Genomic DNA, 15,781 nt, shown 5'->3' on the forward strand with positions numbered 1-15,781 from the left:
TTGGCTAAGTGGTTAGAGCATTGGCCCTTGGACTCAAGGGTCACAGTTCAATTCCCTGTCAAGGGTGTGTTTGATCCCCGGCTCCAGTTGAGGAGTGTGTGGGAGGCAACCAGTGTCTCTCTCACATCAATGTTTCTCTCTCCCCCATCTCCTTCCCTTCCATTCTCTAAGATCAATTGAAAAAATATCTTTGGGTGAGGATTTAAAAAAAAAAAAAGTTCAACATTGAGGTGGTAGACTCAGAAAGGCTTTTTTGTTGTTTCTTATTAAATTCATATCTTTCCTATAGGTTTGGTAACAGATTTGAAGGGCCATTTTGTAATTCAGGTAGCTATGGGCAAAGCACACACTTGTGTTTTAATGAAGAATGGAGAAGTTTGGACCTTTGGTGTAAATAATAAAGGACAGTGTGGACGAGACACTGGTGCCATGAACCAAGGTGGGAAAGGTAGGTGTTACTGTATTAATGTTAAATTGTGTATAGCCTTTTCATTAGCTTTTCAGAACAACATGGTAAAGAATCTTACTATTTTCAAAACAAATGACTCCTTGATTTCACACTCACAAATTAGGAAAACCACTGAATTTCTTGTTTATTTGACAGTATATCACTGGAATAATCAAATATACTTTACACCTTTAATTTTTGAGCAAGTGTTTTTTACTTGTATGTTTTCTTAATTTTATATAAATATAAGAGCACTTCTTTGATTTAGCATCTTTGGTGACTAAATTTTTCTAAAAAAGCATTTTCAAACCATTTTTGGCAGCAGTCTGTCTGGCAAGTATTATCTTCCCGTTTAACAGTATACACTGCCTGTAATTCAGTCAGTTCTTAACAATTAAGAATGATCCTTAAGAATATTTGACCCTTTATCAAGTCATAAATTGTGGATGCTCCCCATCCACCGTATCCTTTGCTTAAACACTAAAGGTATTGAAGGTAAGAGAGGCATTGATCCATGCTTGTTGTGATTTTGTTTTTGTAATAGCTTGTGTCTACTTCATTCTTGCTCTCAAGTTTTACTATAGCTGCTATCAGTGCCTTCTTATACCCTTCCCTCCAATGTCTGGTTTTCTTTTTTTAATTTTGTGTGGACTTGAGAATAGGAAATATATACATATTATTAGAACTAAGTATTAAGCTGTATTTAAAGTACAAATACTTTAAACTATGGCCTACATAGTTTCAGGATTAATATTTGTATAAATTAACAAAATCAAGTTTAGCTCTTTGGGAGTCTTCTTGATGGCAGACTCATCTGGATATTAAAGCCTACTGGTTTTTTCCCCCCTTAGCTTCTTTATATATGTGTGTTTTTACAATTCTTTAGGTTTTTTTTAATTCTTTGGTTTTTAAAAGAGTAAGTCTGTTAGAGGAATATTAATTTTTTAAAAAGAAGGAAGAACAAAAGAAAAAAAAGAAATGGATAACTCAAAAATAGAAATATTGCTAAACTAGTGAACCACAGTTTTGGATAAGACCTACTAGGCAAAGAGGAGAGAACCCTTTTAGTTTCCTCTATTTAAGTATGTATTCAAATTATGTTTTATAAGAGTTGTGAGCTGAACAAAATTGTTTCTTTATTATTCTGAAACTTTTGTGAAATTTGGCATACATTTACAACTATATTGTAGATTCTTAGTGTAAATTTTGTAATAATCAAAATTAAATTGTTAAAATATTTTTTATTTACTAGAAGTCACACCTATTCTGTAAGTATTGAATTAGAAAGCATGCAAGTATAGTAGTGTAAGACACATAATGAATACAGATTGCTGACTCATAAAGAACATAAAGGGATTTTTAAAAGTTTAAAAAACTTGAAAAGTATAGAAAATAATACTGAAATATTAAAAAGTTGTATGTCTACCACCATGTCTTATAATTTTTCAATTTAAAAAATTATAGATAAGATTCCAGTGTCCTGTATTCCTATTCCAAAGCTTAATATTATACTCTCTCTCCAGAACTAACCACATCATGACTTTGATTAATATTCTTTCAGTCGTGTTCTATTTATTTTTTATTTTTAAATTTTATTTACTTATTTGTTTGTTTGTTTGCTTCTTTATTTTAAAATCTTTATTGCTGAGAATAGTACAGATGACCTTCTTTTATCCCCCATTGCCCCCTTCCATCCGGTTCCCTCCCCACCCCAACCTTTCGCCATAGGTAATGTCTGTGTCTATAGGTAATGCATATATGCATATAAGATCTTTGTTTAATCTCTCCCCCCCCATCCCCTTCCCTCTGAAAATCATCAGTCTGTTCCATTTCCATGTCTCTGATTCTATTTTATTCACCAGTTTATTCTGTTCATTAGATGTTTTTAAAATATATATTTTATTGATTTTTTTACAGAGAGGAAGGGAGAGGGATAGAGAGTTAGAAACATTGACGAGAGAGAAACATCGATCAGCTGCCTCCTGCATACTCCCTACTGGGTATGTGCCTGCAACCAAGGTACATGCCCTTGACCGGAATCGAACCTGGGACCCTTGAGTCCGCAGGCTGATGCTCTATCCACTGAGCCAAACTGGTTAGGGCTCATTAGATTTTTTATTTCTTTATTTTGATTTTTAGAATCAATTGTTGATAGGTATTTATTGCCTTTTTATTCTTCTTCTTCTTCTTCTTCTTCTTCTTCCTCCTCCTCCTCTTCTTCTTCTTCTTCTTCCTCCTCCTCCTTCTCCTCCTCCTTCTTCCTTCTTCTTCTTCCTCCTCCTCCTCCTCCTCTTCTTAAAGGAATACCCTTTAACATTTCATATAATACTGGTTTGGTGGTGATGAACTCCTTTTGCTTTTTCTTGTCTGAGAAGCTCTTTATCTGACCTTCAAATTCTAAAATGATAGCTTTGCTGGGTAGAGTAATCTTGGTTGTAGGTCTTCGTTATTCATCACTTTGAATATTTCTTGCCACTCCCTTCTGGCGTGCATAGTTTCTGTTGAGAAATAAGTTTACAGTCATATGGGTACTCCCTTGTAGGTTGTTCTTATATTTTATGTGAAATACATTGCACACATATATTTTACAAATAAAAGTACAGTACTTTATAAGTGCTTATCTAGAAGCGACCAAACGACCAGTTGACTCGTCGACCGGTCGCTATGACGCTCACTGACCACCAGGGGGCAGACACTCAACGCAGGAGCTACCTCCTGGTGGTCAGTGCGCTCCCACAGCAAACCCACCGCAGTCAGCTAACCTCTTGTGGTCCCTTCCCCTGGCAGGCCGAGCCTCCCGCGGCCCCTCCCCACGGCCAACCTCCCTCAGCCCCATTCGGGGCCCCTGAACGCCAGCTGGGCTGAGGGACCCCACCCATGCATGAATTCATGCACTGGGCCTCTAGTCTATTCATATTTTTCTGCAAAATTTTTTTTTGTCTTTTCACCATCATGTTTGAAATATGTCCATGTTGGTACACATAAAACTAGATGATTCATGTTAATTGCTGTGTAATAAAAACCATAACACTAACATACCACAATATATTCATTCTCCTGCTGATAGATGAATTTATTTCTAATTTTTCATTATTATAAATAATTTTAAAACCTTTATACATATTTCTTGGTAAACATGTGAGACTTTTTCTAGTGAAATTACTATGCTATAAATTTCAGCTTTGTGCTAGATTTTTCTTGGAAGAAATTGTACCAATTTATACTCTTACTAATAGAGTTTGATTTTCCACATTACTCAAGTAGTCAATATTGACAGACTCTGATTTTTGCCAGTGTAATGGCTGTGACATTGTAATTTTTTACTTGTTATATTGAAGTATAATATATATGCAGAAAAATACACCTAGCATAGGTATATATTTTTATGAATTTTCACAAACTGAACATATTCTTGTAATCTGCACCCAGGTCAAGAAAGTTTCTTAACAGTACTCAAAGAAGGCCCTTTTATGTTCCTCTCCAGTTGCTATCCTCCTCTTCAGTTAACACTGTACATTACTTTTGCATACTTTTGTACTTTATAGATGGAATCATGTAGTATCAATTCTTGTATGTCTGGTTTCTTTTCACTCAGCTTTACTTTCATGAGATTCATCTGTGTTGATATGGTTAGCTGTAAGTTGTTCATTCTCATCATTGTGTAAATATGCCACAATTTTAAAACTTTTGCTAGTATTATGAACATTTGGGTAGTTTCTAGTTTGGGTTATTATGAATAGTGTTGCTCTGAACATTTCTAGTAAATATTGGTGAAAATATGTTTGCATTTCTTTGGGGTATACAATTAGGAGGAAAATTGCTGGATCTCTCATTTTTCTTTTAATTTGCATTCCATTGGTTATGAATTGTGAGTTAGACTATCTTTTCAAATTTTTCTTATTTTTCTAGCTTTTTCTTATTAATTTGTAGGAATATTTAATATATTATGTTGTATGTGTTACAAATATTTTTTACTAATTTGTGGATTCTCTCTTATATTTATGGTTTTACTTGTATATAATTTTTCAATTTTGATGGCAAGTTTTTTGTGTTTGTTTTTTTTTTATAAATTTTTGCTTTATGTATTAGGTTGGGCCTTTTTTCCATATGGATGAGAGTGTGCTTTTCTACTTGGCAATGTGATTGATATTGCTTTGAATTTTAGAGATTATTTTGAGGATAATAATTATAGTATAGTTGGGATGATAAAGTATTATATATAGACCCAGATAAGTGCTCAATATATTTTAGCTCCTGTTCTTATGAAAAATAGTCACTTTGGCCGTCTTTGGGATTGCTTTATTTTAACTGTAGACATGCATAGTTATCCAATACATGGTTATCTAATTTTCCAGCCTGTACATAGATTAGAAGTGGCAAAAATAAAAAAGGTTATATATCCCATGAGTTTATTTCTTGATTAGACAGACCTATATACTGAGTCTATTATAGGTGTAAGTGATAAAAGAGAATAAGGTTGACTAAGTTAAGAGGTAACGTGAGTAAGGTAATACCTTGTCTTTGAGGATCTAAGTCTAATTGAAAAGACAAAGATTAAAAATAATTCCCTAATTCCCACAGATTTGTTTTTTTATTATATGCTCGTGTAGCACTATATGTTCCTTTATAAGTCTATCAAAGTTGTAGATTTACTCTTTTCTGTATGGCTGTTCAATTAATGTGTGTCTTCATCACTAAGTTATAAGGTTTATAATAAATAGTTCATTATCATAGTCCTCAGTGCCTAAAGCAGAGACCTATAAGCCATCTGCTCAATAGCCTGTTTTTGTATGGCCTTCCAAGCTAAAAATGGATTTTATACTTTTAAAGGGTTATTTTTAAAAAGTGTGACACGGACTTAATATGGCCCATAAAGCCTGTATTATTCACAATCTGGCCCTTTACAAAAAATGTTTTGTCTCTGCCATCAAGGGAAATGCCTGTGGCATTTAGGTAGGTATTCAGTAAAAAAAAAAGAATAGTTGAAGGAATTATAACACAATTAAGTTGTAATTGAGGTATAAACAGGTTTGAGAAGATAGTGACTGTTTCCTTCAGAAAAGTGGTAAGTGCTTTCCTAGGAAATGACGTCTGAGCTGAGTGTTTGAGGGCTGAAAACCTCTCTGGTTGATGAGGTGTAGAGAGGCAGGTATATGAGGTAGAAAGAGAGATGGAGCAGGAATGAGCAAAGGCCCAGAGCATGAGAAAGGACACAGGATGTTTAGAAAGCAGAGGGAATTTAGGTTCAGGTAGAATGCAGTTTGCATGGAAGAAGTGAGTTTGGAGAAAATTGGGAGCCATCTTGTCAATGACTGTATCTTGCTGAGGAATTTTGTAAATTGTGAAGTCATAGGATCAAGTATATGTTTTACAAAGCTGATTGCTAGCAGTGGGGGGATGTTCTAGTTGGAGAAACTCTTGGCTTAAAGTGTGGTTAGGAATCATTCTTTGGTCTATTGGACAAAAGTGTTGGCAGTGAAGATGGAAAAGAGGGACTAAAATTAAAATCCGAAAAAATTAAAAAAATATGATTGACAGAAAGCAACAACAGCTAAGAGATGTTTCTGTCTTCCCTCTTTTTGCAGAAAGGGAAATGGGGAGAGCACTTATTAGTAGTCCCTCAACTAAATTTTATTTTTCTTGCTCTTATATTTTAGCATTTCTTTGTATACTCATTTGGATTAGTATATGTTATATATACATACAGTATTTAATTGGGAAATATAAATGTCAGTTTTTTAGACATGGAAATAGTCTACTAAAATGTTATAAATTGATCTCTCAAATAGGGTTTGGAGTTGAAAATATGGCCACAGCAATGGATGAAGACCTAGAAGAAGAACTAGATGAAAAAGATGAGAAATCTATGATGTGCCCTCCAGGCATGCATAAGTGGAAGCTGGAGCAATGCATGGTGTGTACTGTCTGTGGAGACTGTACAGGTTATGGAGCCAGCTGTGTCAGTAGTGGGCGTCCAGACAGAGTTCCTGGAGGGTAAGAAAAAGAATTAATATTGAAGAAATAAAAAGTTACTAGAAAATGCATACAACACATTTCTTTTCAAAATTATTTCAGAGTGTTCTGTGTTATTTCTTTTTTTATTTTTTATTTTTAATCCTCACCTGAGGACATACTTAGAGCAGGGGTGGGGAATTATAATCAATTCTAATTTAGTGTCATTTTTATATAATTTGATCCATTTAAAGCATTATTTTTAAAAAGGTCATCTTTTTCAAGGCTTGGGGTGTGCCTTCATTTGTATTTTTTTAAAAAAAATATGTTTTTATTGATTTCAGAGAAAGGAAGGGAAAGGGACAATGATTCGAGAGAATAATTGATGGGCTACCTCCTACACTCCCCACACTGGGGATTGAGCCTGCAACTGGGGCATGTGCCCTGACCAGGAATCGAACCATAACCTCCTGGTTCATAGGTTGAAGCTCAACCACTGAGCCATTTGTATTCTTTCTAAGACTGCTTTAATAACACATAAGAATTTTTTTCTGAGTAGAATTGTAAAAAAACACACATATAGAATGTTTTATTAGGGATATATCCTTTTAAATTGAATTTACTTTTTGCAATTTTAGGAGTTCTAGGAACTATCGTGGCTCAAGTTGCATTGCACCTGCTATATATAGTTTTTATTCTTACTGGACCACTTTTTTTTTTTCAGGGTCTGTATTGTCGTTTTAAAGTGTGAGTTAGGCACAATCAGAATGCAGATTTTTCCCCAGAATGTTAGGGAAGATTTTGATTCTTATTTTTGTGTTGCCATTTGTAGCCAATGTAACATAATGGGGTATCCTTTGTAAGATTAAATTAATTATGGTAGATCTTTGTATTATGATATATATCTGATCTTTATAAGATCAGATTTTGATAATTAGCTTACTTTGGAAATTAAAGGGAATCTTGTGGGAAAAATATCAGCCATGGTGAGGACAGCCAACCAACCCGTAGAGTTGACCTTCCTATTTGACATCTCCTTAGTATAGTCAGGTGCTTCTTCCCAAATAATGTCTGGATCTACTCTGAGTACATTTCCAGAATTATACTATGGCCTAACATAGTGAAATAGATCTTAAATAACAGGTCTTTTCTCTTAAACTACTGAAACACTATGATTTTTAAACAGTACATTTGATTTGCTTTTTTAGTATATGTTAAAATATTTTGGCTCTCTTTATCAAAGGATAATTTTTCTTTTTTTTCTTTCTTTTTTTGTTGTTGTTAATCCTCACCCAAGGATATTTTTTCCATTGATTTTTAGAGAGAGTGGAAAGGAGAGGGAGAGAAAGATAGACTGGTTGCCTCCTCCACCACACGCCTGGACCAGGCCAGGAATTGAACCTGCAACCCAAGTATGTGTCCTTGACTGGGAATTGAACCTGTGACCCTTTGGTGCATGGGCCAATGCTCTAACCACTGAGCTGCCAACCAGAGCTAAAGATAATATTTCTTTTAAAAGGAGTTGAAATTTATCCTCCTGGAGATGTCTCAATCTATTTCCATTAAAATTAAATGTCTCCAATATCTGAACTTAAGTAATCGATGCATATTATAAATGAATTTATAATTCTCTTGTCCTTCCTGAAATTATTCATTCTTCTTTATATGCTTCCCCCCTGAGATTTACTGTCAGTTTTCAATAATTATAGATCAAATGGACAATACCTAACCAAGTACAATAATTTCTTTACTAATGAAGCAGAAATGAATACATAAATAAAGTCAACATAGGAATTTGTGCCGGGACACTAAGCACTATTAAAAATGACTTCAGTTATAAAATTATGACTATATATTTTAGAATAAGTTTAGAAATAAACATTATTTTTTAAATAGTGCCCACATACAATTCAGTAGGGCTTTTAAAAAATATATATTTTATTGAATTTTTACAGAGAGGAAGGGAGAGGGATAGACAGTTAGAAACATCGATGAGTGAGAAACATCGATCAGCTGCCTCCTGCACACCCCCAACTCGGGATGTGCCCGCAACCAAGGTACATGCCCTTGACTGGAATCGAACCTGGGACCTTTCAGTCCGCAGGCCGACGCTCTAGCCACTGAGCCAAACCGGTTAGGGCAGTAGGGCTTTATTTTTTATTTAAATATATTCCATTGATTTTTTACAGAGAGGAAGGGAGAGGAATAGATAGTTAGAAACATCGATGAGAGAGAAACATCGATCAGCTGCCTCCTGCACACTCCTTACTGGTGATGTGCCCGCAACCAAGGTACATGCCCTTGACTGAAATCGAACCTGGTCCACAGGCTGACTCTCCATCCACCAAGCCAAACTGGCCAGGGCTCAGTAGTGCTTTTTATCCGTTTTAGGATAGGGAGGGAAATGGAGACTAATACATTAAGCTGGCAAGGTGGGCTGTCCACACCTCCCTTAACTTATCTGGTAGGTAGGAATATTTGTTTGTTTACTAACCAAGCCATCCAGACCACTTAATAGTAAAGCTGCTGGTCCTTCAATAATTGTGAAAACGTGAAAAATACTTGTTAATAGCAGCTTTGAAGATAGAATACGTTTGTATTTTCTGTAGAAATATGAGGAACTTAATAAACTTTTGTTTTTAATTATTCATCTATTCATACCTTTCCTTAAAAATTGACACATCCTGCTCCTGATCTGAAGGGTTAATTTCATTTTTGCCTCATTTAATTAATCTCAAAACTGCAGAAAACAATTTTTTTTCAATTCTTTATTCTTGAAAATATTACATATGTCCCCTTCCCCCCCCCATTGTCCTCTCCCAGCCTGCCCCTGCTCCCCAGCCCTAGCCTCCCCCCACCCCCCATTGTCTGTGTCCATTGGTTATGAACATAGGGATGCATATGTTCTTTCTGATTGGTGTTTCTGACTTTTGGGAATATATTCCTAGAAGTGGGATCACTGGGTCAAATGGGAGTTCCATTTTTAATTTTTTGAGGAAACTCCATACTGTTTCCCACAGTGGCTGCACCAGTTTGCATTCCCACCAGCAGTGCACGAGGGTTCCCTTTTCTCCACATCCTTGCCAGCACTTGTTGTTTGTTGATTTGTTGATGATAGCCATTCTGACAGTTGTGAGATGGTACCTCATATAGAAAAGTGTTTTAAGGAAAGAGTAGAAGGATTTCAGTTAATTCTTTTGTTTGTTTGTTTGTTTTAAGTATCTGTGGTTGTGGTTCCGGAGAATCTGGCTGTGCTGTGTGTGGATGTTGCAAGGCTTGTGCAAGAGAGTTGGATGGTCAAGAGGCAAGACAAAGAGGAATTCTCGATGCGGTGAAAGAGATGATACCTTTAGACCTTCTATTAGGTAATTTGCTTTATTGTACCAAACAACTTGTCCTCAACTCAGTAATAAGGATAGTTTATACAATTTCTATTAGGTATGTGCTAAAAAGTTAAGATAATCCTATATAATGAAAGGCTAATGTGCATATTGTCCCTTTGGGAGTTTGACAGACCAGAAGTTCGACCGCTCGCTATGACATGCGCTGACCACCAGGGGGCGGTGCAGAACAGAGGAAGGCTCCAGCCGGTAGCCGGAAGGCCCTGATAGGCCCTGATTGCCGGCCAGGCCTAGGGAACCTACCTGTGCATGAATTTCATGCACCAGGCCTCTAGTAGTTAATAATATAATACCACATGTATTATAACTGAAAATATGTCATTAATAAAGGGAAGAAATTCTTTTTTTCCTTTTTGCTAAGATTTTTGCATTAACACTTGGAGTGCGGGAAACGAGTTAAGTCGGCTCGCGTGAATTGCGCGTACTCCGCGGGAGCCGTCTTTAACTCGGTTCATATAGATTTGCGGTGGAGTGCGGGAAACGTGTAAACTCGGGCCGATTGTAACTGCGTATTACCAAATATTTGTTTGTAATCCACCCTTTTGGTGGATGGAACAAAACCAAAAGACAGAGCCATCTTATATTTTGGCGGGAAATTCACCCACACTCCATGCATTAAAAATAATTTTTTTAGACTATTTTCGTTAGCTTTTATGTTCTTGAATTTCATATAGTTCTGTTATGTCTATTATCATATCTATTATATTATGTGTTTGTGTGTGTATAAACATATATCTATATATATTTATATATCTATCTATAAATTTTTTTGGTCAATCATTAGCTGTCCCAGTGCCTGGGGTTAACATTGAAGAACACCTTCAGTTAAGACAAGAAGAAAAACGGCAGCGAGTAATCAGGAGACACAGATTAGACGAAGGAAGAGGTAAGATGTAGCTGCAGAGAAAAAGTATTTGAAAATCCATTTTCTTACCCTCTACTGAGACCACTGAAGATACAGAATAGGCTGATTTGGTAAGAAATTGAAGTTAAAGTTAGTAACATTCTAGTACTCATGAAAATAATGTGAAAATATTCAGGGTATTTATGATTGTGCTAATTAATAACATACATTTAATTCAGTACAGTAAAGTATTTATGGCAAAAATAAATTGTTTTAAGAATTGTTGTGCCATCAGCCAAGCATTAGAAACTATTAGCAAAGGCAATTATTTAAAAACTATACATTCTAAGAACTAGTTCTTCACCCAGATTTTGGAATCATCTATCCTATATAATAAAAGGCAAATATGCAAATTGTCCCCTCGGGAGTTCAACCAGCAGACCGGGAGTTTGATCACTCGCTATGATGTGTGCTGACCATGAGGGGGTGGCGTGGAACATGGCAGGCGACCAGCAGTGGAGGTGGGGTGCTGAGGGTGCAAGGGAAAGAGGAGGCGGGGAAGCGGGGAGGCCGAGAGGCCGAGAGGCGAGGACTGTGCGGTGGCGGTGCACGGGTGGTGAGGGAAGGAAGAGGCAGGGAGGCAGGGAACCTGATTGGCCCTGATCACCGGCCAGGCCTAGGGACCCTACCAGTGCACGAATTTCATGCTCCCGGCCTCTAGTTTAATTATAAACTAGATTTTCTGTTTTCTTACTAATTGTAATCATTATCGTTTGGGCATAGTCCTACTACCTTTCATTTCAATCCAGTGCATAGCTATGCTATTATATGTGTTTTTTGTTTGTTTGTTTGAAAAATCTTATTCTGGTTATGTACAAGAAGGAGTGTATGCAGGTGTTAATTGTGAAGATAGATTTATTATTTAACTAGTCCTCATTGTTTGTGATAATTTTTCAGGCTAAGATACATTTAATGGTGGTTATAATAGGTGTGAGTATATATACAATAAACGTAAATAAATATGTGTTACTAAAGCTCTTTATGCCTAATAGAATCTTTTTGTTGTAGGATTAAGATGGATTATTACGGAGGTCTGTGATTTTATTTCTCTGCTAGGCAAAAGATTGATTACAAATATTTATTGATATTGTATATTTTAAATACTTATTAGAAATGATATATTATTTACTACATGATATAGAATCTATTATTCGTGGTTTCCTCGTTACAAGATTGGTTTTTTCTATGAAGTTTATAACGGGACAGTGAGTGGGCAATAGCATATATATCAGTGGGGCACATTCGCATTTTTATTACACTTAAGTTGTAAAATATATGCTTGAATTACTCTTTATCAGAGCCTGATAAGCAGTGTTGATTAATTGGTAACAGTGATTATTTGCTGTTGGTATGGCTTTGTTTACGTAAAGTCTTTGCCTTTAAATGATATTTTAATGAGATTAATGTATATACTGTCATTGTTTACATAATAAAAATACATGGAAAATTGCACATTAAATGTTTTATAGAAAATAGGGTAAAATTTAACTTTTGGGTCTTATGACTTATGGTAATTGGATGGTAATTCCTCAATGATATGATTTGCCTAAAGTTAATTATCAGTGTATCTTTTTACTACCTGTTTTTTCTCTTTTTAAAACTATTAGGTTGAATCAGATGAATTGACCTACAAAACTCACCAAATCCTTGTGATGACATTTTTCACTTGCCTCATGCTGTGTATTTTGTTAATCTTTTTCTATAAAAAGCTGTTCTTCTCTTGCTAGAGTATATTCTGCATATCAAAAGTAAAGACATTGATTATGCATTGGTTATTCAACAAAACTTTGTAATTGCAGAATATTCTTTTACCATTTATTTTTAAAATGTAAACTCTAATCTTTTATAAAGATTTAAAACTCTATTATTTAAATATTTACAGAATTTATGTTGTTGTATCTGATTTTATAAGCACAGACTTAGGTTCCAGGTTGGGAGGCAACCGATAGATGTTTCTCTCTCACATGAATGTTTCTCTGCCTCTCTCCCCCTTTCTCTCTCTTTCTCTAAAAAAAAAATAATAATAATAAAATCAGTAAACATCCTCAGGTGAAGATTAAAAAGTATCTATTTATAGATATATATAGAGATTGGTTCTAAGGCATTAATATTTTAACTTTGTTTTAAAAAATACTTTTAATTGGATGGAGGAATCCCTTTTAGGTACTATGCTTTAATTATTTCGGCTCAGGGGTTATTAAAGTGCTCTCAAAGGGACCAACTTGACTTGGGCTTTAGTTACAATTGCCTATTCTTGCCCTGGCTCAGTTGGTTGAACGTCATCCCATGCACAAAAAGTCGTAGGTTCAATTCTAGGTCAGAGCACATACCCAGGTTGTGGGTTTGGTCTCCTGTTGGAGTGTGTGCAGGAGGCAACCAACCTTTTTTTCCCCTCTCTCTCTTCCTTTCTCTCTCTCTCAAATCATTAAAAATATATTTCAAAAAGTGGACCCATAACAATTAACCAAGAAATGTAGTACTTAAAAAACACACACAATTAACTTTTCTCAGGTCCCATCCCAGAATTACTGAATCAAAAACTCAGGACCCAGCAAACTATTTAAACAAGCCCACCAGGTGATGCTGTTGGTGCTGAAGTGTGAGAACCACTGCTCTAGGGATTTTCTACATCAGCATCAAATGGGTCTAATGAAATAGAATTTCTGCATGAGGGTCCTGGATACAGATTTGAGTCACATGTACAGTACTGCAGGGCTCTTGTTTGGCTCCATGCTAGGATTGTTAGTCTTGTTTTGTCCTTACAAGGAACAGGAATTTCAAAAAACTTTAGTGTTCCAACTGCCATACATACATGTGTTTTTTTTTCTTCTTGGCTTCTGCTTGTTACTTTTTTAGATACTAAGAGTTTAGTAATATGTTAATAATTATGCTCATTAGTAATTGGCTTTTACCTATGTTGAAATTTCTTAACTTCAGGGTTATGTTATGTTAAATATTTTTATTTAACTTGTTTATCTTATCTTCTTTACCAAGCTTGTATTAACTGTTTCAAAGTGGATCAAAATTTCAGGACCACGCTTTTAACAACCAACACAAAGGTCTCTGTATCTTTGTGTCTGTTTCTGTTCTCCTTGGTCATTTTGTTTGTAGATTCAGTTGCTAGATATGTGTTTATTGCCATTTTATTGTTCATATATTTTTTCTTTCTTATTTATTTATTTTTAATTCATCACAGAGAGAGGAAGAGAGAGGGAGAGAGAGATGGAAACATCGATGATGAAAGAGAACCATTAATCGGCTGCCTCCTGCATGCCCCCTACTGGTGATTGTGCCCACAACCCGGGCATGTGCCCTGATGGGAATAAAAACCATGATCTCCTGGTTCATAGGTTGATGCTCAACCACTGAGCTACACCAGCCAGTGATCTTTTTTCTTCTTAAATAAGACCTTTTAACATCCTATATAATAAAGAGCTAATATGAAAATGGTCATCACGCCCTCACACTGTAACAGCTCAGACACTCAACACTGGGGAGAGAGGAATAGGGACCAGCCAGGCACAAATGAGCTCTCAAGAGAGGAATGGGGACCAGCCGGGCTGCGGCCCAGGAGAGGGACAAGCTGTCCACCCCACAGTCCCAGGCGCCAGCGGCTGGGACTGTGGCCTGGGAGAGGAACAAGCCACCCGCCCCGTGGTCCCGGATGCCAGTGGCTGGGACTGTGGCCCTGGAGAGGGACAAGCCGCCCGCCCCGTGGTCCTGGGTGCCAGCCCCTGCAGCTGCGGCCCACGAGAGGTATAAGCTGCCCGCCCCGCGATCCTGGTCGCCTGCGCTGCGGCCCAGGTGAAGACGCCCGCCCACGGTCCCCTGTGGCTGCGGTCAGCCTAGGTGAAGCCGGCCCGGGTCCTGGATGCCTGCGACTGGCTGGAGGAGGGAATCCTGGGTCCCAGGTGCGGGGCGAGGCAGAGGTGGTTAGGGGTGATGAGGCCAGCAGGGGAGCAGTTAGGGGTGATCAGGCAGGCAGGGAGGTTAGGGGCAATCAGGCAGGCAGGCAGAGGGGTTAGGGGCGATCAGGCAGGCAGGCAGGCAAGCAGTTAGGAGCCAGCGGTTCTAGATTGCGAGAGGTAGTTGGACATCCCTTGAGGGGTCCTGGATTGGAGAGGGTGAAGACTGGGCTTAGGAACCCCACCCCTCCAATGCCGAATTTCATGCACCAGGCCTTAGTTTCATATAATATTGGTTTGGTGGTGCTCTGTCCTCTGATTCTAAATGATAGCTTTGCAGGGTCAAGTAATATTGGTTGTAGGTCCTTGCTTTTATCACTTTGAATATTTCTTGCCACTCCCTTCTGGCCTGCAAGGTTTCTGTTGAGAAAACAACTGACAGTCTTATCGGAGCTCCCTTGTAGATAACTAACTGAATTTCTCTTGTTGCTTTTAAGATTCTCTCTTTATCTTTAAACTTTTGCATTTTAATTTTAATGTATCTTGGTGTGGGCCTTTTAGGGTTCATCTTGTTTGAGACTATCTGTGCTTCCCGAACTTGTATGTCTGTTTCTTTCACCAGGTTAGGGAAGTTTTATGTCATTTTTTCAAATAAGTTTTCAATTTCTTGCTCTTCCTCTTCTCCTCTGGCATCCCCGTGATGTGAATGTTGGTACATAGAGGCTCCTTATACTATCCTCATTATTTATTACTAGAGGCCTGGTACACGACATTCGTGCACTGGGGGGTGTGGGGGCCCCTCAGCCCAAACTGCACCCTCTCCAATCTGGGAGCCCTCAGGGGAGCCCTCTCCAATCTGGGAGTTTCTGTCTGTCTTTGCAATCATATGAGCGAATTGTCTGAGACCCCAACTCAGTTTAGTTTATTGCTCACAGAATAATAGAGGCATTTTTTTTTTCTTTGCTTCATTGGTGGAGATTTCCTGGAAGTTTTAGGATATCTTCCCTTTAATTATTCCTAGACACTCTGATTTTACTTATGTCTCTCACCTTTGCTTTCCCTCCATCCCCCACTGCAACAGTAATTTGCTCCAGGCTCACTTTGCTATAGTGCAGTGGTTCTCAACCTTCTGGCCCTTTAAATACAGTTCCTCATGTTGTGACCCAACCAT

General features: G+C 37.3%; 1 protein-coding gene across 1 annotated transcript in view; it reads left to right on the top strand.

Moving 5' to 3' along the window:
- MYCBP2 (MYC binding protein 2, E3 ubiquitin protein ligase) overlaps positions 1–15,781 on the top strand; it is a 275,789-nt gene that overhangs the window by 74,935 nt on the left and 185,073 nt on the right. Inside the window, exons 14-17 of the mRNA XM_023751731.1 lie at positions 290–448; positions 6,238–6,442; positions 9,620–9,765; positions 10,586–10,687. Of these exons, the coding sequence (XP_023607499.1) occupies positions 290–448; positions 6,238–6,442; positions 9,620–9,765; positions 10,586–10,687 (612 nt within the window). The remainder of the gene's footprint in view (positions 1–289; positions 449–6,237; positions 6,443–9,619; positions 9,766–10,585; positions 10,688–15,781) is intronic.

Source organism: Myotis lucifugus, unplaced genomic scaffold, assembly GCF_000147115.1.
Source record: "Myotis lucifugus unplaced genomic scaffold, Myoluc2.0 scaffold_24, whole genome shotgun sequence".
Classification (NCBI taxonomy): Eukaryota; Metazoa; Chordata; class Mammalia; order Chiroptera; family Vespertilionidae; genus Myotis; species Myotis lucifugus.